We start from the raw sequence: 26,722 nt of genomic DNA, 5'->3' as shown, positions 1-26,722 counted from the left end.
CCTTTTTGACCTGCATTTACAACAGCAACCCCCACCCAACTACACCCTTTGTATTCAAGATTTTGTACATCTCCATCAACTCTCCGCTCAACCTTTAATGCTCCAATAAGTAAAATCCCAGATTACCTATTTTATCCCCAATATCATGAACCATTCTGATATGAAGAAGATGGAAACCCCTTCTAACAGCACATGCTGAGAAGGAATTAGGAATGAAATGGACAGCACTGGTAACCATGGTTTTATACCCACCGTCCCTTCCACCAGCTAGGGGAACACTCCTGAGTATTGGGGATTGAACTGCAGCAGTGAAACTGCTACAGCACCCGAGATTCAGAAGCCAGGTCCAAATATGATTAACTCTGGATCTGCTTCCACATCAAGCTGTTGTGCTCACAGTTCTAATATCTGTAATCATAGAGCCAGATATGTACATATAAATTGTGCTGAGTTTAAGAACTGTTTTAGAACCGTTTACTGTCATTTACTGCAGCTCAATATAGCCAAACAACCTAACCCTTCAAACTGGAAGACAAGAAATAATGTATGAACAAGGCTAAAGTTATTCACCTATTATTTATATTTATCACTATTTTGGCCAATGGTAAAATGGCCACAAGACATGATTCAGTGTTTTAATGAACTGGCATTTGGAGATTGAACCACAAGCTACAGTGCAGCCACCTTGCATTTTAACCCAACTCTGAGAAACCACATTTCAATGGACCTTAATAAAGTGGACATGTTTCATCTTGAAGATCTCCTATCTATCACAAATCTCAAACTAAGGAGGTAATCCTCTCCTCCATGCTTTCTTTTTTTGGCTACTCGACCTGCCGTGCAAGTTATAAACGGTGCAGTGCAAACTGTAGCTGTACTGGACAGAAGCAAAATAGGTCAGGAGATCTAAGAGCAGACATTGTTCTTTAAACTTCAGTTAGGGGGATTAGACTGTTATTTTGTTAAACATCTCCAGGCAAGGGATATTACCACTTCAGAAAGAAACTTCAGGCAGCTAATGTCAGCACCAAATACTCATAAGGCAAAGTACTGGCACAGTTTAGATACAGGTTAAAGCCAACTCTACATTGTCCGACAACAAATGCTTCCAGGAAGGTATAGCATGGGTTGGATACTCTTCTATGTTCCAGCTAATGTGGCACAAATATAACTTTGGGAGAATACCCAAGTCTACCTGTGATTTCATTTCCCCTTGTAACAACCCCTCTAGGATTATAAATGTAGTGTAAATCAGGGTTGTTTTGTACAGTGAGTTCGTGTCAGCTAGGAACTGGATTACCATCTAACATTCTTTGAAGGAGGCTTAGTGTTAGCACTCAGAAAATATTTATCAACAATATGAACCAGAGGTGAAAACTCACTGTGTAATCAGTTCATCCACATCCATGTTCACAATTAAATATGAAACTGAGATATTGGAAAAACCAGTACACCATAAAGATTGATCCATCATTTAAAATTTCAGAAGTCGAGTAGGTGCAGGATCAGACACACCATTAAAATGGGTTTCAGTGACCAGTGTTCAGGGGGAATGGAGGGAGAAGATAGCAAGATAGTGGACAGTTTAAGTGCTTGGCCAACTAATACTGAATTGTGTACTGATGGACCGGTGTATCTGGAGGACGCTAATGTCAATTCTAGTGGGAGGGAGGGGAGATGAATGCCATCATAACAACATTGGGAATCATGCATAGTGCACCAGCTCTCCATGGCTGGAATGGGGATGGGAGTGTGGAAAAAGCTGGGGAAGAGGAAGAATGGCCATGCACATTAAGCAACCTTCAGTGAAATACAGAGAAGAGACAACTTTTAAATAATAATTTTCTTTCTTTTCTTAAAAGCGTTACTTAGCTACGCATATTGCACATTCCAACAAAGGTTTTTTTTTCTCAAGGTGATACTACACTCTTAATAATTCAATAGCAAAATCAGAATGTCTCCATAAATGGCATCAATGGGGAGGCAACAGACGACTTGTTTTTCACATTTCTCGCCATTGGTTACACCTGCCTTGAGAACCCACGTGCATGATCTTCACCAGAGGTTCAGCTGATCCACAATGAGTGCTAATAAAGTTGTGCTGCTTATTTTTCTGAGACCTCTGCGAGACCCTTTGTAGTGCTTGCCTCAGGCTAGGCTTCACTCAAAGATTAATCTTTCCCCCTTTCCAAAAAAAGTGCAACAAGAAAGAAATCAAACAAAAAAAAGCTTGTGAAATGACAGATTTTCTAAGCTTTGCTCCATAGCTGAACTCTAAAGCATTTTTTAAAATATGGAAAGGAATTATCAGGATAGTTGGGATAGGGGTGCAGTTCAAGGGTGGAATAGCTGTCCTTTTACATTTGTTTCTTTCTCTCCATATGAAGTACAAAGTAATAATTGAAGATTCACAAGCAGTTCAGTTCAGTCTCCCTGCCGACTGCTGCTGTGGCAGTGCCACCGCTACCCCCCCCGATTAGGTAAACGGTGGTGCTGGATTTCGAGCGCCCCACTGTACTGTTGCTGCCGCTGTTGTTGTTCACCTCGCCATCAATGGGATCCGTCGAAATGACCCATGTTGAAGGCCGCCATCTTTTTAGCGAGTATGGAGTTTTAACTCGTTTCTTTATTTTGTCCCCAGAAGAGGCCTGCTTACTTTCCTTTGTCGTCTCACCTGGATGGAAGGGTTGTAGAAGAGAAGGGAACATTGCTACATCATTTGAACAAAGATATTGCATTACATTGTACCCAACAGAAACATTTCCAAAATTCTCAACATTGAAAACACTTCACATTTTAAGATGAGTTGCTAACAAAAAACAGCTCGCCATGGTAATACCACAAGATTAAAATCAAGAAACTGCAAATGCTGGAAAACTGATATAAAGACAGAAAATGCCAGAAACCAAAAAGTGCTAGCAAATTGGATACCAAATTGGTTTGGTAGTAGGAGGAAGAGAGTGGTTGTGGAGAATTGTTTTTCAGATTGGAGGCATGTGACCAGTGGTGTGAGCCGTAGATACTGGTGCTGGGTTGCCTGTTGTTTGTCATAGACTAATGATTTGCATGAGAATGTAGGAGGCATGATTAGTAACTTTACAGATCTCACCAAAACTGGTAATACCGGTTGTCAATGAAGATGATTGTCGAAGGTTACAACAGGTTGCAAAAGTGGATAAGGGAATGGCAAATGGAATTTAATGCAGTGATGCATTTTGTGAAGTTAAACCAGCGCAGGACATATGCAGTGAATTGGAGAGTGCTGTTGTACACGTAGCCGAAAGCTCTAAGTGCATAGTTCGCTGAAAGTGGTAACATGCGTAAACAATGTGGTGAGGAAGGCATAAGAATTGCCTTCACCGGCTGAGCCATAGAATAAAAGAGTTAGTACATCATGTAATAGTAATACAAACTATTGGTTAGGCCACACTTGACCCACCTCCCATCGGCACCTCATTTTAAAGTGAAAGGACACAAAGTGCTGGAGGAACTTGGCCGTTGAATCAGTATGAGGATCCCGGTGTCACCTATCCATGCTCTCCAGAGAACTTGACTCGCAGAATTATTCTAGCACTTTGTGACCCTTTGTCTATTAACCAGCGTCTGCAGTACTTTGTTTTAAATACATTCCATGATAGTAGCTTAAGATAGACACAAAATCCTGGAGTAACTCAGCGGAACAGGCGGCATCTTTGGACAGAAGCAATGAGTGCCTTTTCAGGTTGAGACCCTTCTTCAGACTCTGAAATCAAAATCTGAAGAAGGGTCTCGACCCGAATCGTCACCCATTCCTTCTCTCCCGAGATGCTGCCTGTTCCGCTGGGTTACTCCAGCATTTTGTGTGTCTATCTTTGGTTTAAAACAGCAGTTCCTTCATACACATAATAGTAGCTTACTCGGTTATATCGGTTAATTGGCAATAACATACCACTCACTCCGCTATGGTCTGTTATAACAAGAGTTTACTGTAAATGGACCACAGTGAAGGGATTGGTGTCCGTTATTGCCAATAACTAGTTCTTCTGGATGCATAGTAAACATTCTGACCCCTCTCTACCATTTAAACAAAGGTGATCCCAGTTAATATTGGGGAAGTTGAATCCCACCACTGGTATTATCATACTATTTTTTACATTTCTATATGATTTGTCAACATATTTGCCTCGCTATTTCACCTATTGGAGGCCTTTAGTACACCACTGGTAAAATAACTACATCCCTCCTCCTTACTGCAGTCACAAACTCTACGGCTAATATTGAAATGCCACCTCTTTTACAACCCTCTCCATCCACCGCATTATACCTACAGATTCTAGAGCCCGAAATGTTGAATTACCAGTCCTTCCTGTCTTTCAACCACATCTTTATAAATCACAATAACATCCAGAGAAGATATTCTATTTAGCCTGCTGTCCACATTTCATTTCTAGCTTTTGCTGAATGTTAGCGATGGGGTAGGTTCTCTTGTCCCAAGGGCAGTAAATTAGTGAATTGGGACAATCAGATTCTAGCATAGGAGGATTCAAGCATTCATAAGGAAAGTATACAGAATAAAGTAGAATGTAAGATTAACCGACTCAGAAATATTAAAATAGTAACATTTTCTATAGATTTGTAAAAAGTGAAAGATTAGCACATTTTTATATGTTCTCTTGCAGGCTGAGACAGGACAAATTATATTGAGGATTATAGAAAATGCAGAGAAATCAGACGACTAATTTGTGTCTATCTTCATGTAAATTGCAGCAATACTTCCAGAAATTGAAAACAGATAAAATAATAATCTAGAGTGAATGTAAAAGTGCAAAAAATTGGCAACATAAGGAACCGCTGGGGCACTGTGTATAGTTCTAGTCACCACATCAAAGGAAGAATGTTAATGCATTTGAAAGGATGCCGAAGAGTTTCATCCAGATGTTATCTAGAATGGAGCGTTTGAGTTACACAAGAGACTGGATAGAATTGTTTTCCTCGGAGCAGAAAAGGATGAGGGAAGAGTTGACAGAAGTATACAGAAATTTGAGGGACACAAGACAATCGAAAACATTTCCCCACAAAATCATCGTCTAAAATTAGAGAACACAGGTTTAGGCAAGAGGCAAATGGTTTAGAGGGAATCTAATTAGAAATTTTATCACATAGAAAATAGGTGCAGGAGTAGGCCATTCGGCCCTTCGAGCCTGCACCGCCATTCAATATGATCATGGCTGATCATCCAACTCAGTATCGTGTACCTGCCTTCTCTCCATACCCCCTGATCCCTTTAGCCACAAGAGTCACATCTAACTCCCTCTTAAATATAGCCAACATACTATAACTACCTTCTGTGGCAGAGAATTCCACAGATTCACTACTGTGTGAATTCTTTTTTGCTCATCTCGGTCCTAAAAGACTTCCCCCTCATCCTTAAACTGTGACCCCTTGTTTATATAAGATCCACCCTCAATCTTCTAAATTCTAGCCAGTACAAGCTGAGTCTATCCAGTTTTTCTTCATATGAAAGTCCTGCCGTCCTAGGAATCAGTCTAGAACCTTCTCTGTACTCCCTCTATGGCAAGAATGTCTTTTAAGATTTGTTTGTCGACATTTAAGATGTGTTTGTCGAGCACCATTCAAAGCTGAAATATCTCATGACACTTTCTACACTAAATTATATTTTGAAGTGGACTAACTTTCTGAGTGGAGGGTGACAACGATAATTTTGCCCTTCTTGCTGTAAGCACAGCAACATCTCCTGCCATCTACTGGGCCAGATGAATAATGTATCACTCTTATCTAGTCTCTTGCACAATACAGTTACAGGTGCACAACCTTTTATCCGAAGATCCAAATAACGAAAACCTCCGAATAGCAGACATTTTTTTCGGTCCTTGAAGAAAGGTCCTTGAAAACGTTCACCGAGGGCGGCCCGCAGAGGTGACAGCGGAACCTCCGGTCAGTCCTTGAAGAAAGGGGAACTAAATCCCCATTCATAAAAGAGAAGGTGAGAGTATATTGCGCGGGAGGGTTAATAATTGACAATATGCTGCTACCTGCCCGCTGAGTTAAAGTTCCCACGTAGACTCACGATACACAGTGTATCGTGAGTCTTGCGTGGGAACTTTTTAACTCAGTGTGCAGGCAGCAGCAGATTGTCGCTCCCTTCAGTTTCACCCCACCTACACCCCTCTGCTTCCCGGCCATGCGTGTGACCCCTTCCCTCCCCAGCTCCCCGCTCATTGCACCGGCGCGGGGGCTTTGCGCTGTCTTCACGTCGGCGATGCTAGCAGCACAGTCCCAGTCACCGGAGACGTCAGGACCAACGGGACACCGACCTCCAGGCCCACTGCAAGCACGGAGATCCCAGAGACCCACAGCCGGCAGCAGCCCAGCCCCATTCCAACTCCAGAGGAAAACTGCAAACTGGCCGGAGACGTCAGGACCACCAGAAGCCGCTCCCCGAGCAGCACCCCCACATCGGGACACCAACCCCCAGGCCTACTGCAAGCACGGAGATCCCAGATCAGCAACTCCAGCCCAGCCCCGTTCCAACTCCAGAGGAACACGCTCCCCGTAGGGGCAGAAGCTGATGGTGTGCAAGGGACGTCTTGTTCTTGGGGTCGCGCAGCTCGGGCTGTGGGCGAACTGCCACTTGTCGCCGTAGCGGCCCATCGGGGAGCGGATTCCTCTGGAGTTGGAGGGGGAGGGGGGTATTGTGCTGTTTGATCGCCCCCTACTATCCCAGGGACAGGGAGACAGGACGTTCACCGAGGGCGGCCCGCAGAGGTGACAGCGGAACCTCCGGTCGGTCCTCGAAGAAAGGGGACCTAAATCCCCATTCATAAAAGAGAAGGTGAGGGTATATTGCGCGGGATGGTTAACAATTGACAATATGCTGCTACCTGCCAGCTGAGTTAAAAAGTTCCCACGGTAGACACGATACACAGTGTAGGCAGCAGCAGATTGTCGCTCCCTTCAGTTTCACCCCACCTACACCCCTCTGCTCCCCGGCCATGTGTGTGACCCCCTCCCTCCCCTCTCCAGCACCGGCTCATTGCACCGGCGCGGGGGCTTTGCACTGTCTTCACGTCGGCGATGGCAGCAGGTCAGTACAGTCACCAGAGGCGTCAGGACCAATTGGACGTCGACCAGGCCCACCGCAAGCACGGAGAACCCAGAGACACACAGCCAACAGCAGCCCAGCCCAGCCCCGCTCCAACTACAGAGGAACCTGGGTTGCGGATGACGGGGCGCAGCTCGGGGCGTCGTAGGGGCCCATCGGGGAGCGGGTTCCTGTTGGTCCTGACGTCTCTGGCCACCTGCTATCCTCCGGGAACTGTACCGCCCTTGCAGGAGAGTGGGGTTGTTTGCAGTTGCAGAGGGAGGGGGCAAGGGCGGTACAGTTCCCAGTCTCAGCTCTAGTCCAGGGGGGTGGCCGGAGCCGTCAGGACCAACGGGACAGCGACCCCCAGGCCCACTGCAAGCACGGAGATCCCAGAGACCCACAGCCAGCAGCAACTCCAGCCCAGCCCCGCTCCAACTCAAGAGGAACACGTAGGGGCAGAAGCGGATGGTGTGCAAGGTACGTCTCGTTCTTGGGGTAGCGCAGCTCGGGCTGTGGGCAAAGTGCCACTTGTCGCCGTAGCGGCCCATCGGGGAGAGGATTCCTCTGGAGTTGGAGGGGGAGGGGGGTATTGTGCTGTTTGATCGCCCTCTGCTATCCCAGGGACAGGGAGACACAGCGGCTTTTTAAGACTGGTGGGCAATCACTTCCAAAGTTCTGCCCACACAGTCAGTACACCTCTCCTACACTGCATTTCATACAAACATTTATTCTGCAAAAAAAAACCTACATTGAAGACTCAAACTCGCGACCGAGTAACTGCCGGGATCAAGGCGCAAACTCGCGACCTTGCGGATATGAGCCGAGTACTCTACCACTGAGCCAGCCATTAAAATCTACGCTAAAAAATTTCCATTCCGAACACCGACAAATTCTGAATTACGAAAAGTGTCTGGTCCCAAGGCTTTCGGATAAAAGGTTGTGCACCTGTACTTGAAACTCGTGTATGGTGTGGATAACAAGCACAATTGAACTAACTGTTTATTTCTTAGCAATAATGTAATACACAGTACACTCCATAATGTTTGGAACAAAGACCAATCGTTTATTTATTTGCTTCTGTACTCCACAAGTTGAGATTTGTAATAGATAAAATCACATGTGGTTAAAGTGCACATTGTCAGATTCTATTAAAGGGTATTGTTATACATTTCGGTTTCACCATGTGGGAATTACAGCAATGTTTATACATAGTCCCCCCCCCCGCCTTTAGATTAAAGTAGTCATGTTTAGTATTTTGTTGCATATCCTTTGCATGCAATGACTGCTTGAAGTCTGCGATTCATGGACATCACCAGTTGCTGGGTGACTTCTCTGGTGATGTTCTGCCAGGCCTGTATTGCAGCCATCTTTAGCTTATGCTTGTTTTGGAGGCTAGTACCCTACAGTTTTCTGATATAAACGGCATGGTCAATTGGGTTCAGATTGGATGATTGACGCCCACTCTAGAAGTGACCATATTTTAGCTTTGAAAAACTCTTTGTTGCTTTAGCAGTATGTTTGGTATAATTGTCTTGCTGTTGAATGAACTGCCAGCCAATGAGTTTTGAGGCATTTGTTTGAACTTGAGCAGATAGGATGTGTCTATACACTTCAGAATTCATTTATGTTACTACCATCAGCAGTTGTAACATCAATGAAGATAAGTGAGCCAGTACATTCAGCAGCAATACATGCCCAGGCCAAAACATCCCAACCACCATGTTTCACAGTTGAGGTAGTATGCTTTGGATCTTGGGCAGTTCCTTCCCTCCTCCATAGTTTGCTGTTGCCATCACTCTGATATGTTAATCTTTGTCTCATCTGTCCACAAGACCTTTTTCCAGAACCGTGGTTGTTCTTTTAAGCACTTCTTGGCAAGCCCAGCCATCCTATTTTTGCAGCTAATCAGTGGTTTGCATCTTGTATTTCTGTTCATGAAATCTTCTGCAGACATTGACAAATCCACACCTGACTCCTGAAGAGTGTTTCTGATCAGGTGTATGGGAATATTTCTTTATTATAAAGAGAATTATTCTGTCATCAGCTGTGGAGGTCTTCCTTGGCCTGCAGGTCCCTTTGTGATTAGTAAGCTCACCAGTACTCTCTTTCTTCTCAACAATGTTCCAAATAGTTGATTTTGGGAAGCCTAAGGTTTGGCTGATATCTCTAACAGTTGTATTCTTGTTTCTCAGTCTCATAATGGCTTATTTGACTTTCATTGGCACAACTTTGGTCCTCATGTTGATAAACAGCAATAAAAGTTTCCAAAGGTGATTGAAAGACTGGAGGAAAGACTAGAGGAGCTAAAGGAGGCATTAAGGAGGCAATTAAACACACCTGAGCAATTACAAACGCCTGTGGAGCCATGTATCCCAAACATTATGGTGCCTTGAAATGGGGGGACAATGTATAAACACAGCTTTAATTTCTACATGGTGAAACCAAAACATATAAATATACCCTTTAATAAAATCTGACAATGTGCACTTTAACTGCATGCGATTATTTTTTATTACAAATTTCAAATTGTGGAGTACAGAGGCAAATAAATAAATGACGGGTCTTTGTCCCAAACTGTATATTGTAAATAATTTTATAAAGAGGATTGTATAAAGAAGATCATTTACTCCCTTTCATTCTGCAAAGGGGATCACTTTTGTTGGGGTCCAATCCCTAAACAAGAATAGTTCTCCAGATCTCCATCCAGACGCTCATCTTCTTACATTTAAATGCGATTCACAACTTTGAATGTCAGCGAGGGATCTCAACTATTTAGTTGCATTATTAAAGGAGTCAATACTGTTCCCACTGAACTTGCATGCTGGCATTTGCTAACTGGGATCTGTGATTATAACATACAAGCCTTGTTACCTGAGCAGGGCAGATAGCTTTTATCAGATCAGGGTGCAGTCATCGATGTAATTATTTGAATGGCTGAATATTACCTACTTCATCATCATTAAATTATCTTGTACATTAGCAACATTTTAAATAGCGTTTTCTACTTACATGGCATACTACAGCTATCCAAAATGGTGGCTGATGAAAGATCGAGTGAGTTTGGCCTTTCTGCCCTCCTGCCTTGCCGCCGTGCCACGGGGCCATGCTGGTCATTTGCCAATGCACCATCCACTGTGCCACATTGATTGCTGTTGTTGTTATTGTTGGAATTTGTCCGCCCCTGGTCAAGCGGACGATCCCTCCTGTCCATTAGTCTCTCGGCAATTATGTCATCCCGGGTAGCTTGTTGTTCCCTCCTCAGCAATGGTTCATGTTCATCGGGACTGGAGTTTATATTCACTCTGCTGTCCTCCCCACTAAACTGAGACTGGAGGGATTCCTGGCCTCGATGGCTTGCTACATTGGACTTCTGAGGGCCAGGTACTGATCCATTTGCATACTGTGTGACCGTTGGGTGTGGGTTCCCTACCTGATCTCTTCTAGTAATGCCATTCACTGTGACAGTTACCACTTGAGGCTCCCCTGCATTTATGGTGTTCATTTTTGCCACTCCTGTCTCCACCTGCTTAAGGTTTGACTTGTGCTTGCTGCCAAACTTCAGCCGTGATTCCTTCGCCATGTTTTTAGTGTTGAGGGGGAGGCTGGTAGGACGCTTGGGTATGTTCTGTTGTTTGGGGAGGGGGTACATTTGAGTGGCTGGGATGTCAGGGATCAAACAAGCCTGGCTGGTGCTGGGTTGGGGAAAATCCTGGTGCCCAGTTACTTCAGCTGCCAGCTTGATCAGAGGATAGAGGAGACTGGGATTGCTGCCACCAAGGGGATCAGACCCACTGAATTGCTTCAAAGAGTGCTCCATCAAGTTTTCGTCTGAGCTCTCTTTGAGGTTTTTGTCCACTTCTTTAGGATCTAGCTTGTTGGTCTCCAGGTCTTCTTCAGTCAGTTGCAGGCACACTGGGGTAGAGCTCAGAGGTGGCAACAAGTTGCCCACCTGTGTGTTGGTATCCTCAGAGTATTGTGTTTCAGAGATTGTGGACATGGCAGTGCTGGGTGTGAGGCCCGCTGTGTTGGTAGTGGTGGTTGTTGCTGACAAGCTGGTGACGCTGGTCTCTGGACTGGGGATCCGTGCTTGAGCCTGTTGCCTTTCATAGTTAATGGAATTGCGGTTCTTCTCACTGGTGGTCGATGGCGTGCCAGATGTAGAGTTTTCAGAAGCTATATTTTTTACTATTCCTTCAGTGTGGTGGACGGAGTCTTCAATGTATGAAGAGGAAGAATAATCAGGGTTTGGTCCCATCTTTGGTGCTCGTCGACTGTGTGAAAGATTCCTGCAGTAAGACAAAAAACATCAATTAGTAACCCTAGCAAACATGTCCAGAATGCAAAATAAATTAGCTAAGAGTCTATGACAGGGTCCATATTCTTTATCTTCTTATGTCATACTTAGAACAACAAAGATGTAATTACAAATATAAGATAAAAGAGATACCTCAACATAAAAAATGTATAGCCCCTTACCCATTTCCCTGCATCCCGGCAACTTATTCTCTTTCACACATTTCCAACAACTTTCCTTTGCTAAGTGTCAATAGTGAATTTATCTACTGGCACCGATGTACATTTCCTATGGTTTTCTCCCATAAAGTCACAGACAGGAGGTGCAAACTCACAGAAGCAACCAAGTCATGATTGACCTCAGGTCATTGGAGCTATGAGAAACAGCAACAACTCCACTGCCCGAATGATTTTGATTGTACTAACTCAGGGAAATTTGCATTCCTTTCACAAAAGAAGAATCAAGGATGCTGGAGGTAGACCAGAATTGTGTCTCATCAAGTGAGACCGTACTCCATTTCTGAATCATTTGTGACTCTGGTTGTGATCATTCCGTCTCTAAGGCAGAGTGAAAGCAGAGGGCTTAATACATGACCTTTCTGGAACGATGGAGCTTCTTTCCGGCGGCTGTCACTCTACTCAACAACGTACCTCGGTGACTGCCAATCACCACCCCCCCCCCCCCCCCCCCCCCCCGACACTTATTATTATTTATTCAAATCGTTTGCTATCTCGCTCTTCCAGGGAGATGCTAAATGCATTTCGTTGTCTCTGTACTGTACACTGACAATGACAATTAAAATTGAATCTGAATCTGAATCTGAATCTGATGGGCATGGATTCAAAATTTTAGAAGAAAGATGATGGGGGACAACTACTAATTTTAAATGAGAGAATTTTTTTGAGGGATGATTTTCATTAGATCATGTGATAGGAACAGAATTAGGCCATTCGATCCACAAAATCTACTCCACCATTCAATCATGGCTGATCTGTCTCTCCCTCTTAACCCCATACTCCTGCCTTCCCCCCCATAATCTCTGACACCTGTACTAATCAAATTAAATCAATTTTTAAAAGCAAGATTGATAGGGTGGGAAGCTTTTACAATTTACCGTAATAACTCAAAAAAAATGTGTGTGGTCAGCACTATTAAGTGGTAAAGAGATCAAAGGAACAGCAATTAATTTACAACTGCCACACGGAAATAAAGTAAAAAGACTAAGATTAAGTTTGTCGGAGATTTGACCAGATGGGGCAAAATAAACCAGGAAAGTTGAATGAATTGTCCAAATTATTGTGATAACAAAATCATGAGCTCTCCGCATATGTTGGAAGAGGCAGGGAGAAGGATTTAAGAGAGGAGGAACAGGGAGGTTAAAGATTCCGCTTGCAAAGGACAGAGGCAGATCTGTGATCTATCCAAGTGTAATTCATACCTAGAGCAGCAGCAAGAAAATAAGGTGGCAAAGTTGTGACATGTTGTGGTGGTGTTTTGATGATATGGGAGGTGAAGTATTCAAAAGAGAGAAAATAAAAAATAGGCTGACTTAGTGATGGATGGGGAACCAGAGAAGAAAAGAGAAGAAGAAAATGGAAAATAAATAATGCACATATGTCCAGATCAAGAGCGGAATTAGAGGAAATAAAACTGGAGACTCATGGATCTTACGATTGTTTTTTGCTACCCACCGTTCATTCTGCATTGCTGTTGTAGTAAACTGTGACATCGGATTGACTGTGGGACTAACAGACTTGTTTCGATCCCACATCACCATGAGATCTGCCATTCTCTCTTCTGCACACTGGGCCGTGAGACGAGCTTCTGCATCCTGGTCCCAGCAGTCGTCCATTGTTTCCTTTAGTGATCGGACTGCCTATGAATCAAATACATTTTTTGTTTTCCACGACAAGGGAATCTATACTATTACTAAAACTCTTTGTCTTGTTTGTGGCTGTGTGTGTGTATGTGTGTGTGTGCCAATTTCTATGTTCCTATTTTCTTCCAAACAGCCTTCCCATTTTCACACATTCTACTAATTTTTCCCGTCAGGCGACATAAACACCTTCCCGTTGCATTCCCACCTATATTTCTGCACTTTTTTAATCGTTTAACGTTATAAAAAAAGCCAGAAAACGCACCCATTTCGGGAAAAAAACCAGAGTGTCGTCACAATGGACTCGCAAGGCAGGACAGGACGGGAGACTCCAAGAGGGAGGGGCACTCCAGCGCACTCACGTGGCGTCCGCTGCCGGCACCCGACGCCCGGTGGCCAGGGTGGAGCCGCGGGCCCTGGCTGGAGCCGAGCCTGGTGCTTGAGCTGGAGTGAGATCCGAGCCCGGGGCCGAAAAAATAGCCACCGCTGGAACCAAGGACAAGCCTGGGTCCAGGGCCTGGCCGAGTACGAGAACCAGGCCGAGTTCCAGGCCCTGGCGCTGCTCTACGACCTGGATAGGTCCTGGGGCAGGGAATGGGAGTGAGGTGAGGAGGATGAGGGAAATGAGGAGGGAGATGGGATGGGGAGTGGGGTGGTAGAGGGAGATGTGGGGGGTGTGTGGAGGAGGGAGGTGGGGAGGGGTGGAGGAGGGAGATGCCCCCTCCATATCTACTCTCACTCCCATCCTTATGCCCCTCCCTCTCTCGTCCTCTCCCTCCTTACTCTCCCTCCCTCTCCCTCTCTACCCCCCTTCCCTCGCCCTCTCTCCCTCTCCCCCTACCCCCCACCCTCTCCCTCTATCCCCCTCCCTCTCTCTACCCCCTTCACTCCCTTCCCCTCTCCTCTCTACTCCCCTCCCTCCCTACTCCTTCCCTCTCTACCTCCACCCTCCCTTCTCCACCCCCATCCCTCTCTACCCCCCACCCTTTCTCCCCCCTCCCCTCTCTAGGGATTGAAGAGGGAGGGTGAAGAAGAAGAGGAGGGAGTGCTAGGGGATGAAGAGAAATGAGCCATGCATGCGCAGTTGGGGGCTATGCGTGAGTGGTGCCAAATTGAGTTGGGGGAACGACTTGCTTTGGGGGAGCGGGTGAGTGGTGGAATCTTGCGTTGGGGGAGCAGACCCAATGGGTCAGTACATGGTCTAGTATTCAATAAATCTTTCATTCCTTATTCCTGCGTGAAGGTGTCGATTCTTGGGCTGTGAATGTAGTAGGAGATGTTTCCCAAGATGGCAGGGATTTGAAAGCTCCTGTCAAAGCACAATGTAAACTCGAGGACCAACACTTCATCTTTCCCCTAATTCTCCTCAACTTTCCATCAAACAATTTCAAATAAAGACCTCTCCAGAATTTTCAATTTTAATTTAATTTCTGATTTACGGAATCCTTGATATTTTGGGAACTACAGATTGAGATTCTGTTCTCCACTTACAATGCCTCTGATTTTTATATTTTCTTTGTATCATTACCTATCTTTTTCACTTTGCACTACCATATATTTTGTAATTTAATCTCTTCTGCTTTCTACCCTGATTGCTTTCTGAGAGTCGGGACCCTTTTCCCACGGTGAGAGGCCAAAGTTTAAAGGAGATGTGCAGGGCAAGTTTTTGTTTGCACAGAGAGTAACGGGTGCCTGAAACAAACTGCCAGTAGAGGTAGAGGAGGCATATGGTAGTGGCCTTTAAAATGGTTTTGAATAGAGACATGGGTATGCAGAGACTGGATACAGACTATTAGCAGAGGAGAATTTTTAACCGGGCATCATGTTTGGCACGGTATTGTGGGCCAAGGGCTCTGTCCTGTGCTATACGGCTCAATGTACCCTCTCAAGAAACTCACTTTTAGTTTTCATTTTAAAAACTGATCAAATATAACCTTTCCCAACGATACTGCCTGACCTACCGAGTTTTTCTGCATTTTGTTTCTAGAAACAATCTGGAATTGAATCTAATTCAAGGTGTTTGCTGTGCACATTTTTTATAATCAGGAAGGATTTTTAAATAGGTGGATAAAAAATGGCAGAAAATCCTACTTGCTTACCAGGCTGTTTTCTTTCCAGGCTTCAGGAAATTTGGGTCTTTGTTTCTCTCGAGAGACCAAATGTTGCATATCCTCGAAGCTAGGATGGTTTCCCACCTCGGCCTGGAAGGCCATCTGATAGTCAGGCACCGTCTCTCCTGTTCATTGAATAAACAAGGTTATATTAGAAGTTTTGAGGAGTTTCTCATCTTTTCTAACAAGGTGGGGAAACAGCACATCATTTTACCCTGCCACATACTCGTATTCTAATCCTTTTGTTTTTTAATAAATTTTTATTAGAGGCATCTACATATCATAATCCAAACCAGTACAGACTTTGTTTAACGGTTACATATTAAATATCCAGGTTTCCAGGGACCCAGTTACCAAAGTAGCTGGGATCCTCCTTTATCGGTTACCTATTAACATTGCCTCTAATTATTTATTTATATTTATAGATAGGAAAAACAGAGAAAGAAAGATAGAAAGAAATTAGAAAAATAGAATAAACCATCAATGATACAACTTGGGAGATAGGTCCATAGGTCAGAGAACATAACTGTTCATCTAGTCCTGGGTATTCCAATCCTGATGAGCCATTGCAGGAAAGGGGCAATTAATTATAGCTATCAAATTCCAACGTTGTTTACATAAGTCAAGAATAGGCTACAAAAGCACTCAAAGATTCCAGGGCCTGGGACAAAGAAGTCTGATTATTTTAGTAGATTGGAATATAGCTCCCTCTCTCAAGTGCCACCAATGTGAAATTCCAGTCAGAAGAGAACGGTAAATCTTCAGCCTGACTTTCTTTTCCATCTCTGGTCATCCAACCTCATTTTAACTGGATATATTTGAGTCAGTTCACAGAAGACCCTTGGAAGTTCTTCCAGTACACTGGGTGAGGGAATAATGTTTTGGTCTAATAATGCTCCTGTTAAGCATCTTGGGATTATTTACTGTGTCATTGTTGTCATAAAAATTGTTTTCTTACCTGGAAAAAGATCTGAGCACTTTGTGAATATTTCCCAGTAAATAAGGCCCAGTGCATACATATCCACCTGTTTGAGAGCAGATGCGCAATCCCGCAGGTTTACTGCTCCCTCCAACACCTCAGGAGCCATGTAGCGGACTGTGCCAACCTATGGAAATGATGACAATGGAGACATCAGCACAAGGAAAGAAAGTTTATTTATAGTTTTCACCATTTGCGCACTAAACACTGGCTGATCCAGCATCCAGTGTTTGTCGATCAACTAAACGCTGGCACCATTTGGGATAGTCTTGTGGGAAGTTGTTGCCAGAAACTTCAACACTGTATCTCCATGCCAAGGAGGACATCTTCCAGTGCCAGACAACAACGCTACAAACCTTCGTTTGAGAGGTATGCGCAATCATTCTTTTAAATTAGAAATTCAAACAAAGACATTAAAGCTATTTGCTCTCTTGCGTAAATGTAAAAGATTCGATTGGCAACATTTCATAAGTTCATAAGTGATAGGAGCAGACTTAGGTAATTTGGCCCATCAAGTCTACTCCATTCAATCATGGCTGATCTATCTTTCCCTCTCAACACCATTCCCCTTCTTCTACCTATAACCCCTGACACCTGTACTAATCAAGAATCTAACAACCTCTGCCTTAAAAAATATCCATTGACTTGGCCTCCACAGCCTTCTGTGACAATGAATTCACAGATTCACCACCCTCTCACTAAATAAATTCCTCCTCATCTAAAGCTGACTTTCTACTCTAATTTCAACCTTCCAGAGGAGCACTAGCAAACCCCCCTGCGGGCATATTGGTCCAGATCAGGTGCAACCAGTCCTTCTTGTACAGGTCTCCTCTGCACCAGTAGAGATTCCAATGGTCCAACATTCAGAATCTCTGCCACATGCATTAACTCCTCAACCAAGTATTCACCTGACTCCCTACATCCATAGCAATGTTGCTGATTCTTAAACGTGGTCAAGTGTATCACTCTGTCAGGGTTTATAAGGAATTGGCAATAAATGCCAGCAATGCCCATGAAATTAATAAATGAACAAATTGACAACTTTGAATCATTGTAATAAAATGCTGGGATTATAATAACCCTGCTATTATTGCTCTATACAAATACACAATAATACATAAAAACCATTGATAACAGCTCCCTTTTGTCTATGTGCATATTAGTTGTCTTCTTGATTTTTGATAATGCAGCCTCGTGTTGTAAAGCTAAAAGAAATATGCCATGATACCTGCTCACCTTCACCCTTTTGTTGCTCACCTCACTGATGGCTGCAGTGTCCTCCTCTCCTGGTCGAACCAATCTATTACCAGTTAGTTTCATGGAAAGACCAAAGTCACTGATGGCGCATGTTCCGTCGTTCTTCACCAGCACATTCCTGCTGTTGAGATCCCGGTGTGTAATAGCTGACTTGTATTGATCTGATAAGCCAAACAATCCTCAATGTTAGAATGCACGAAACAAGCGTTTTCAGGAGTGTTTATTTGTCATATGCACTGAATGTGAACTGGAGCAATAAAATGTTTACTGCTGCAGCTTTACAAGTGTGTTAGATGCTTCAACAACTAAAATGAAGATAAAATAAATGATCAGTTATTTTAAGTAAATTGTGCATGTGATTGTGCAAAAAATAAACGATGTAGAGCAACCGTAAGAATGTATCATCTGTCATGATTTTGTAGGGTTGAGGTGGTTGGGGATAGGGATTTGGTTAGAATCTAAATGGTAGCAGCATGAAGAGAGTGTGGGTATTTGATGATATTAACAACCTTCTTGAGGCAGCTCTTCCTGTTGACCCCTTCGATGGTGGGGAGATTAATATCCATGATGGACCAGATAATGTCCACTATTTTCTGCAGCCTTCGTTGTTAAGCGTTTGAATTTTTGAACCAGCCGTGATGCAGCCAGTCTATATGCTCTCCAGCATACAGCAACATGCTGAATCTCCCCAAACCTCTGAGGAAGTAGAGGCATTGGTGAGCTTTTATGTGATTGCATCAATGTGCTGGATCCAAAACAAATCATCCTGATGTGAACAATCTGCTTCTAGATCTTGCTGTCTTTGACAAGGTAGAGTGTTCTGTCCATTTATGTACGTTTTAAATCTCCCTGCCCAAAAGAAGAGATTTTGAAACATGTGGAAAGGCTGTAATGCTTGACTGACCTAATGTGCCCGATTTCTGATTCTTCTTCATCTTAGGCCGAGCAAAATTAATGTCCTTCTACTCTGTGAGGGTTTTGTGGTGATGAATGTGAACATCTTCTACAAATTCTACAGAAGGAGGTGGGTGTTGGGATGAGTGGGTGGCTAGTTTTGCTCTTTTTGGGTTGCTCTTTTACAATGTATGGAATGCTTTTGTGTGCTCCTCGTGCATGGCCTTCAGTACCACCTCAAATGCTCCTTATCTACTGTGAGCATTCCTGGGCCAAGCGTCAAATGAGATGTTCCATTTCTTTAAGGAAACATTGATCACTCCAAGAATATTTTTTCTCTGCCAATTGATAACCTCCTCCCAATAAAAAACTCAGAATAGGTTTCAAGGTTTCAAGGTCAGTGTATTGTCACATGTATCAATTAAGGTACCGAATAAGTGTGGCAGTTTCAGGTATAAGGCATGCAAATGGCCTGCCCTGCCCAACGTTGCGAACTGAGAACTAGAGACTCACTACTGTTGATGAGAACAGCCAAGAGGAGAATGCTGACATTGATTTACTTATCCTTCCAGTTAATTTGGAGAATCTTCCATTGACATAATTGGTGGTGTTTGTCCAGTGGCCTAAGATGCCTGCTGCAGGTAGCCCAAATCTAAGAACCGGATAAGAGAATAGGGATCACAGCTATCTAGTCGACCACAGAGTTTGGACTAGGCCGGAACTCTTGAACTTCAAATATCCCTTTACTCGATCAACCAAAGTCTATGCAGGTGTATTGAAGGTCACGGAACAATCACTGATGTCAGCTTTCACTAAGAGATGGCTCCTGAGATATGAGAACTTGTTTAACATTTTCCAGGCTCTCCCCATGAACCTTTATATGCAGTATGCAGTATTACAAGGCTGGTCCTAGTGCATGGGTGATCATGATATTAGTTCCCTAAGTGTCATAGAGTGACAGTGTGGAAACAGGCGCTTCGGCCCAACTTGCCCACATTGGCCAACATGTCCCAGCTACACCTGCCCGTGTTTGGTCTATATCCCTCCAAACCTGTCCTATCCATGTACTTGTCTAACTGTTTCTTAAAGGTTCGAGTTTCACTGTACCTTAATTGTTACACGTGACAATGGGCAGACCTTTGAACCTTTGAAGGCTGGGATAGTCCCAGACTCAACTACGTCCTCTGGCAGCTTGTTCCATACACCCACCACCTTATGTGTGAAAAAGTTACCACTCTGATTCCTATTAAATCTTTTCCCCTTCGCCTTAGACCTATGTCCTCTGGTCCTCAATTCACCTACTCTGGGCAAGTGACTGTGCATCTACCCAATCTATTCCTATCATGATTTTATACACCTCTATAAGATCACCCCTCATCCTCCTGTACTGCAAGAAGTCCCAGCCTACTCAACCTCTCCCTATAGCTCAGACCCTCAAGTCCTGGCAACATCCTCATAAACATTCTTAAAATTACCAGGATATTCCCCCCCCCCCCCCATGGAAATTTAAACGTTCAAACAAAACTGGCCCAAAGGCCACTCTAGATTATGCATCACTGGTGGCTTTGAGTGTTTCATGGGCATCGGTAGGAATGGGAGCCAGATTCAAGCTAAGTCTCAATATCGCCAGTTTGTACAGCACCGTCAGATTTTACAGTTGCCTTCACGGCAGTAAATTCAACACTCAAGAAAGAGTGCAACTGTGAGGAGGATGCTATGAGAATGCAGGGTGACTTGGACGGGTTGGGTGAGTGGGCAGATGCATGACAGATGCAGATTAATGTGGATAAATGAGAGGTTATCCACTTTGGTAGCAAAAACAGGAAGGCAGATTAATATCTAAATCAGTGATTCCCAACCTGGGGCCATATTTCATGGCAAATTTCAGTGGGGCCACAGAAACATTTTGGGATTTCGGGGGCCACAGGTTCAATGAAGGGGCCACAGAGCTACCACCCTGTTGCCTCCTAAATTTCAGTTCTAATAAATTTAAATCTATGTAGTTTAAATATTTTTGATGTTTGTGGAATAGAATAAAAGAGAATATATGTGCAATTAATAGACACTGATATTTTTATGGAAGGTATTATAATATTGAAGTACTTTTTTTCCGCTAATAATGTCAGAGGGGGCCACAGAAAAATTTAAAGATCCCAAGGGGGCCATGAGCTAAAAAAGGTTGGGAACCACTGATCTAAATGGTGTTGGGAAAAGGGGAAGTACAAGGGATCTGGGGGTCCTTGTTCATCAGTCAATGAAAGTAAGCATGCAGGTACAGCAGGCAGTGAAGAAAGCAAATGGCATGTTGGCCTTTATAACAAGAGGAGTTGAGTATAGGAGCAAAGAAGTCCTTCTGCAGTTGTATAGGGCCCTAGTGAGACCACACCTGGAGTATTGTGTGCAGTTTTGGTCCCCTAATTTGAGGAAGGGAGTGCAGTGTAGGTTTACAAGGTTAATTCCCGGGATGGCGGGACTGTCATATGCTGAGAGAATGGAGCAGCTAGGCTTGTATACTCTGGAGTTTAGAAGGATGAGAGCGAATCTTATTGAAACATATAAGATCATTAAGGGTTTGGACACGCTAGAGACAGGAAACATGTTCCCGATGTTGGGGGAGTCCAGAACCATGGGCCACAGTTTAAGAATAAGGGGTAAGCCATTTAGAACGGAGAAAAGGATATTTTTTCTCACAGAGAGTTGTGAGTCTGTGGAATTCTCAGCCTCAGAGGGCAGTGGTAGCCGGTCCTCTGGATACTTTCAAGAGAGAGCTGGATAGGGCTCTTAAAGATAGCAGAGTCAGGGGATATGGGGAGAAGGCAGGAACGGGGTAATGATTGGGGATGATCAGCCATGATCACATTGAATGGCTGTGCTGACTCGAAGGGCCGAATGGCCTACTACTGCACCTATTGTCGATTGTCTATTGTCAAACTAAATATCAAATTATGAAATGCCAAATCCTAAACAAAAGCAGCATGATAGCAAGAAAGGAAAGCCTGTAGATATTTACTGTTGCTTACCAGTTCGCAGCAGTTCTGTGTGAAGGTAGGCGAGACCTTTGGTGATGCTGTGTGCCAGCCGGCATGAGCTAACCCAGTCACTGCTATGGAGACTCAGGTACTTACACAATGAGCCCTACATGAAAAGAAAAACATATGCATGTTCAAATATACAAAGCAGTCACTTACATTTTTCAAACGGGTATTTACCAAAGATCAGATATAAAAATGTGTAAGAAGGAATTACAGATACTGGTTTAAAGCGGATGCTGCCTGACCCGTTGCGTTACGACAGCACTTTGTGTCTAGGTATTCTGGTAAATGTCTTTTGCACCCTCTCCAAAGAGTTCAAATCCTTCATGAAAAGAAGTGACCATTTTATCCTGGTGTTGGATCAGTAACTAGCTGTACCATAGCCCAGTGTTACAAAATGACATGTGATTACTGGTACTGGCTTCCAATTTGTATACTTCAAACCTCTTTCTGTTACTGGTAAGTGCTGTTTTTATAATTATACTACTGGATGTTTCTCACATTTCAAAATATACAAACTTTAAACTGTGTATATGAATATATATAATGAAGGAACATTTTTCTCAGTAAATCCAATGGTGGCCATCAGACCTGCTATACTTTATAAACATGCCCTTTAACTGTACCTCCATTATATCAGACTTTATCCAGAACCAAATCCTCTTCTGAACCTCACTGCACTATCCAATGTCTTTCAAAACAGGAAGCAAAATAACAGTTCTTCCTGTAGAACATATAGCAGTACAGCAAAAGAACAGGCACCTGGACTCACAATGTCTGTGCCGAACAGGATGCCAACATAAATTCAATCCATCTACCTGCACATGATCCATATCCTTCCATTACCTGCATATCCAAGAGCCTATCTAGCAGCCTCTTAAAGGCCACTATCGTATCTGACTTCACCACATTTGGCAGAACATTCCAGGAACTCACCACCCTCTGTGTAAAAAAAAAACTTGCCTGCACATATCCTTTAAACTTTGCCCCTTTCACTTTAAAGCTAGTCTTTGAAATTTCACCCTGGTAAAAAGGATCTGGCTGTCTACCGTATCTAATCCTCTCATAACTTTATATACTTCTATCAGGTGCCCCCCAACCTCCAGTCTTCCAGAGAAAACAAACCAAGTTTGTCCAATCTCTCACGAGTCAAATGGTCATAGAGTGATACAGTGTGGAAACAAGCCCTTCGGCCCAATTCGTCCACACCGGCCAACAATGTGCCAGCTACACTAGTTCCACTGCACGGTCCATATCCCTCCAAACCTGTCCTATCCGTGTACCTGTCTAACTTTTTCTTAAATGATGGGATAGTCCCAGCCTCAACTACCTCCTCAGGCAACTTGATCCATATACCCACCACCAATTGGGTGAAGAATTTACCCCTCTTATTAAATCTTACTAAATTTAATAAGAATCTTATTAAATTCTTATTAAATCTTTTCCCCTTCACCTTGGTCCTCTGGTCCTCGATTCCCCTACTCTGGGCAAAATTATCTGTGCATCTACCCGATCTATTCATCTCATGATTTTGTATTCCTCTACAGTATAAGATCACCCCTCATCCTCCTGCACTCCATGGAATAAAGACCCAGCCTACTCAACCTCTCCCTACAGATCACACCCTCTACTCCTGGCAACAGCCTCATAAATCTTTTCTGAACCCTTTCAGGCTTGACAATATCTTTCCTATAACATGACGCCCAGAACTGAACACAATAGTCTAAATGCGGTCTCACCAACGTCTTATACAACTGCAACATGACCTCCCAACTTCTATAATACTCTGACTGATGAAGGCCAATGTGCTAAAAGCCTTTTTGACCACATTATCTACCTGCAACTCGACCATCAAGGAACCATGCACCTTACTTCTAGAACCCTCTGCTCTACAACACTGCTCAGAGCCCGACCATTTACTGTGTAGGTCCGGTCCTTTTTCGATGTCCCAAAATGCCAACGTTTTATACAACTGCAAAATGACCACCCAACACTTCACACTTCCCTGTATTAAATTCCATCAACCATTCCTCTGCCCACCTGGCCAATCGATCCAGATCCTCATTCACAACCATCTTCACAATCTGCAAAACCACATACTTTTGTATCAACAGCAAACTTGCTGATCTAAACTTGCTAATGTTCTCATCCAAATAATTGATGTAGATGACAAACAGTAACGGGCCCAGCACCGAACCCTGAGGCACACCACTAGTCACAGGCATCCATTCTAAGAAGCAAACTTCCACCATCACCCTCTGCTTCCTTCCATGGAGCCAATTTGCTATCCATTCAGCTATCTCTCCTTGGATCCCATGCGATCTAACCTTCCAGAGCAGTCTACCATGCGGAACCTTGTCGAATGCCTTACTGAAGTCCATGTACACAACATCTGTAGCTCTGCCTTCATCAACCTTTTTGGTCACATGTTTAAAAAAAAAATCAGGTTTGTGAGACACGATCTCCCACGTACACTGTACAAAACCATGCTGACTATCCCTAATCAGCCCATGCCCATCCAAATGTCTGTATATCCTATCCCTCAGAATACTCTCCACTACCTTACCGACTACAGATGTTAAGTTCACCGGCCTATAGTTCCCAGCATTTTCCCTGCAACCCTTCTTGAAAAGAGGTAAAACATTTGCCACCCTCCAGTCTTCCGGCACCTCTCCTGTATTTAAGGACAACTCGTAAATTTCAACCAGAGCTCCCGCAATTTCCTCTCTAGTTTCCCACAATGTCCTCGGATATAGCAGATCAGGACCTGGAGATTTGTCTACCTTCAAACACGACAGTACCTTCAGTACTTCTTCGACAGTAACCCTGGCTGCTCTCAAGACACTTCCAGTGACTGCACCAATTTCCTCCGTTCTACTGTCTTTCGCCTCGGTAAATACAGAGGAGAAATACTAATTTAGGACCTTGCCCATCTCCTGTGGCTCCACACCGAGGTGACCGCTTTGATTCCTGAGAGGTCCCACTCTCTCTCTAGTTATCCTTTTCCCCCTTATGTATATATAAAATATTTTGGGATTGTCATTAACGTTACCCGCCAGAGCTATCTCCTGGCCCTTTTGTGCCCTCTGATTTCCTTTTTTAGTTTCCTCCTTAATTCCCGAAACTCCTCCAGGGATGCGCGTGATCCCAGCTGCCTATACATGTCCCATGCATCCTTCTTGTTTTTGACTAACATCTCAATTTCCCACGTCAGCCAAGTTTCCTTATGTTTGCCTGTGTTGCCCTTCACTCTACCGGGGACGTACACATCCTGAGCTTTTGGTACATTTTTAAAAACATCCAACTTGGCTGATGTTCCTTTCCCCTCAAATAACCTACTCCAGTCAACTTGTACCCTCAAAGTTAGCCTCACCCCAGTTGAGCATTTTTATACGTGAACCCTCTCCGTCCCTATCCATAATTATCTTAAACCTAATTCAACTGTGGGTCACTGGTCCCAAAAGGCTCCTCCACACACACTTCATTAACTTACCCTTCCCAATTTCCTAATACTAGATCCAGCTTTGCCCTCTCACGTGTGGGGGCCTTCACATATTGTTTAAGAAAACTCTCTTGAACACTTTCGAGGAATTGCACCCCATCTGAACCTTTCACTCTATGATTTTCCCAGTCTATATTGGGAAAGTTAAAACCCCCTAATACAACAACATTATTTGACCTGCAGCTGTCTGCAATCTCCCGGCACATTTGTTCTTCTAATTTCCGTTGACTATTCGGGGGTCTGTCGTACACCCCCAACAAGGTGACCATCCCTTTCTTGTTCCTCAGCTCCACCCATATAGCCTCACTAGACGGACCGTCCGTAATGTCACCTCTGAACACAGCCGTGAGATCCTCCTTAACCAACAATGCAACCCCCCCCCCCCCCCCCCCCTCTTCTTTCCCTCACCTGTGTCTCCGGAAGCTCCTGTACCCCGGACCATTGAGCTGCCCCTCCCTTAACCAGGTTTCAGTCATGGCTACAACATCCCAGTCAGTGGTACCTATCCATGCCCTAAGCTCATCTGCCTTACTCGTCAGACCCTTTGCATTAAAATACGTACCATTTAAATCAGACCTCCTTCCTCGCTCTCCGCCAAGCTTTCCCACATCACCCTCCATACCAACTTCTAGCCTCTCATGTGCCTCTGTCCTGCATGAGATCCCACCCCCCTGCCAATCTAGTTTAAACCCTCCAATGTAGCATTAGCAAACCTTCCCGCTAGGATGTTGGTCCCCCTGCAGTTTAGGTGCAACCTGTCCCTTTTATACAGGTCACCCCTGCCCCGGAAGAGATCCCAATTATCTAGAAATCGGAATCCCTGCCCCCTGCACCAACGCCTCAGCCACACTTTCATTTCCCCTATATTCCTATTCTTAGCTTCACTAGCACGAGGTACTGGAAGCAATCCTGAGATCAATAGACAATGGACAATAGACAATAGGTGCAGAAGTAGGCCATTCGGCCCTTCAAGCCAGCACCGCCATTCAATGTGATCATGGCTGATCATCCCCAATCAGTACCCCATTCCTGCTTTCTCCCCATATCCCCTGACTCTGCTATCTTTTAGAGCCCCATCTAGCTCTCTCTTGAAAGTATCCAGAGAACCGGCCTCCACCACCCTGAGGCAGAGAAATCCACAGACTCACAACCCTCTGTGAGAAAAAGTAGTTTCCTCGTCTCCGTTCTAAATGGTTTACCCCTTATTCTTAAACTGTGGCCCCTGGTTCTGGACTTCCCCAACATCGGGAACATGTTTCCTGCCTCCAGCGTGTCCAAACCCTTAATGATCTTATATGTTTCAATAAGATTCCCTCTCATCCTTCTAAACTCAGCATATGACAGTCCCGCCATCCCGGGAATTAACCTTGTAAACCTACACTGCACTCCCTCAATAGCAAGAATGCCCTTCCTCAAACTAGGGGACCAAAACTGCACACAATACTCCAGGTGTGGTCTCACACGGGCCCTATACAACGGAAGAGGAATCACTACTCTGCAGGTCCTGTTTTTCAGACTTATACACAATTCCGTAAATTCTTGTTGCAGAACTTCCGACCTATATCATCTGTGCCAACATGCACAACAATCCCGGCTGCTCTACCTCACTCTTGAGGGTGACGTGCAGCCGCTCCGTGATGTCCTGGACTCTGGCACCAGGGAGGCAACACACCATCTTGGATTCTCGCCTGCT

At 44.2% G+C, this 26,722-nt stretch overlaps 1 protein-coding gene across 1 annotated transcript in view; it reads right to left on the bottom strand.

Annotated features, from left to right (window-relative positions):
• Positions 1–457: 457 nt before the first annotated feature.
• bmpr2b (bone morphogenetic protein receptor, type II b (serine/threonine kinase)) overlaps positions 458–26,722 on the bottom strand; it is a 178,331-nt gene continuing 152,066 nt past the window's right edge. Inside the window, exons 7-13 of the mRNA XM_055638243.1 lie at positions 21,516–21,630; positions 17,602–17,762; positions 16,324–16,471; positions 15,354–15,490; positions 13,070–13,254; positions 10,094–11,370; positions 458–2,674 (exon numbers count right to left, since the gene is read on the bottom strand). Of these exons, the coding sequence (XP_055494218.1) occupies positions 2,409–2,674; positions 10,094–11,370; positions 13,070–13,254; positions 15,354–15,490; positions 16,324–16,471; positions 17,602–17,762; positions 21,516–21,630 (2,289 nt within the window). The 3' untranslated portion in view covers positions 458–2,408. The remainder of the gene's footprint in view (positions 2,675–10,093; positions 11,371–13,069; positions 13,255–15,353; positions 15,491–16,323; positions 16,472–17,601; positions 17,763–21,515; positions 21,631–26,722) is intronic.

Source organism: Leucoraja erinacea, chromosome 7 (assembly GCF_028641065.1).
Source record: "Leucoraja erinacea ecotype New England chromosome 7, Leri_hhj_1, whole genome shotgun sequence".
Taxonomy (NCBI): domain Eukaryota; kingdom Metazoa; phylum Chordata; class Chondrichthyes; order Rajiformes; family Rajidae; genus Leucoraja; species Leucoraja erinaceus.
Note: the sequence above shows the minus strand (reverse complement) of the source record. Positions and strands in the feature narration are given on the sequence as shown.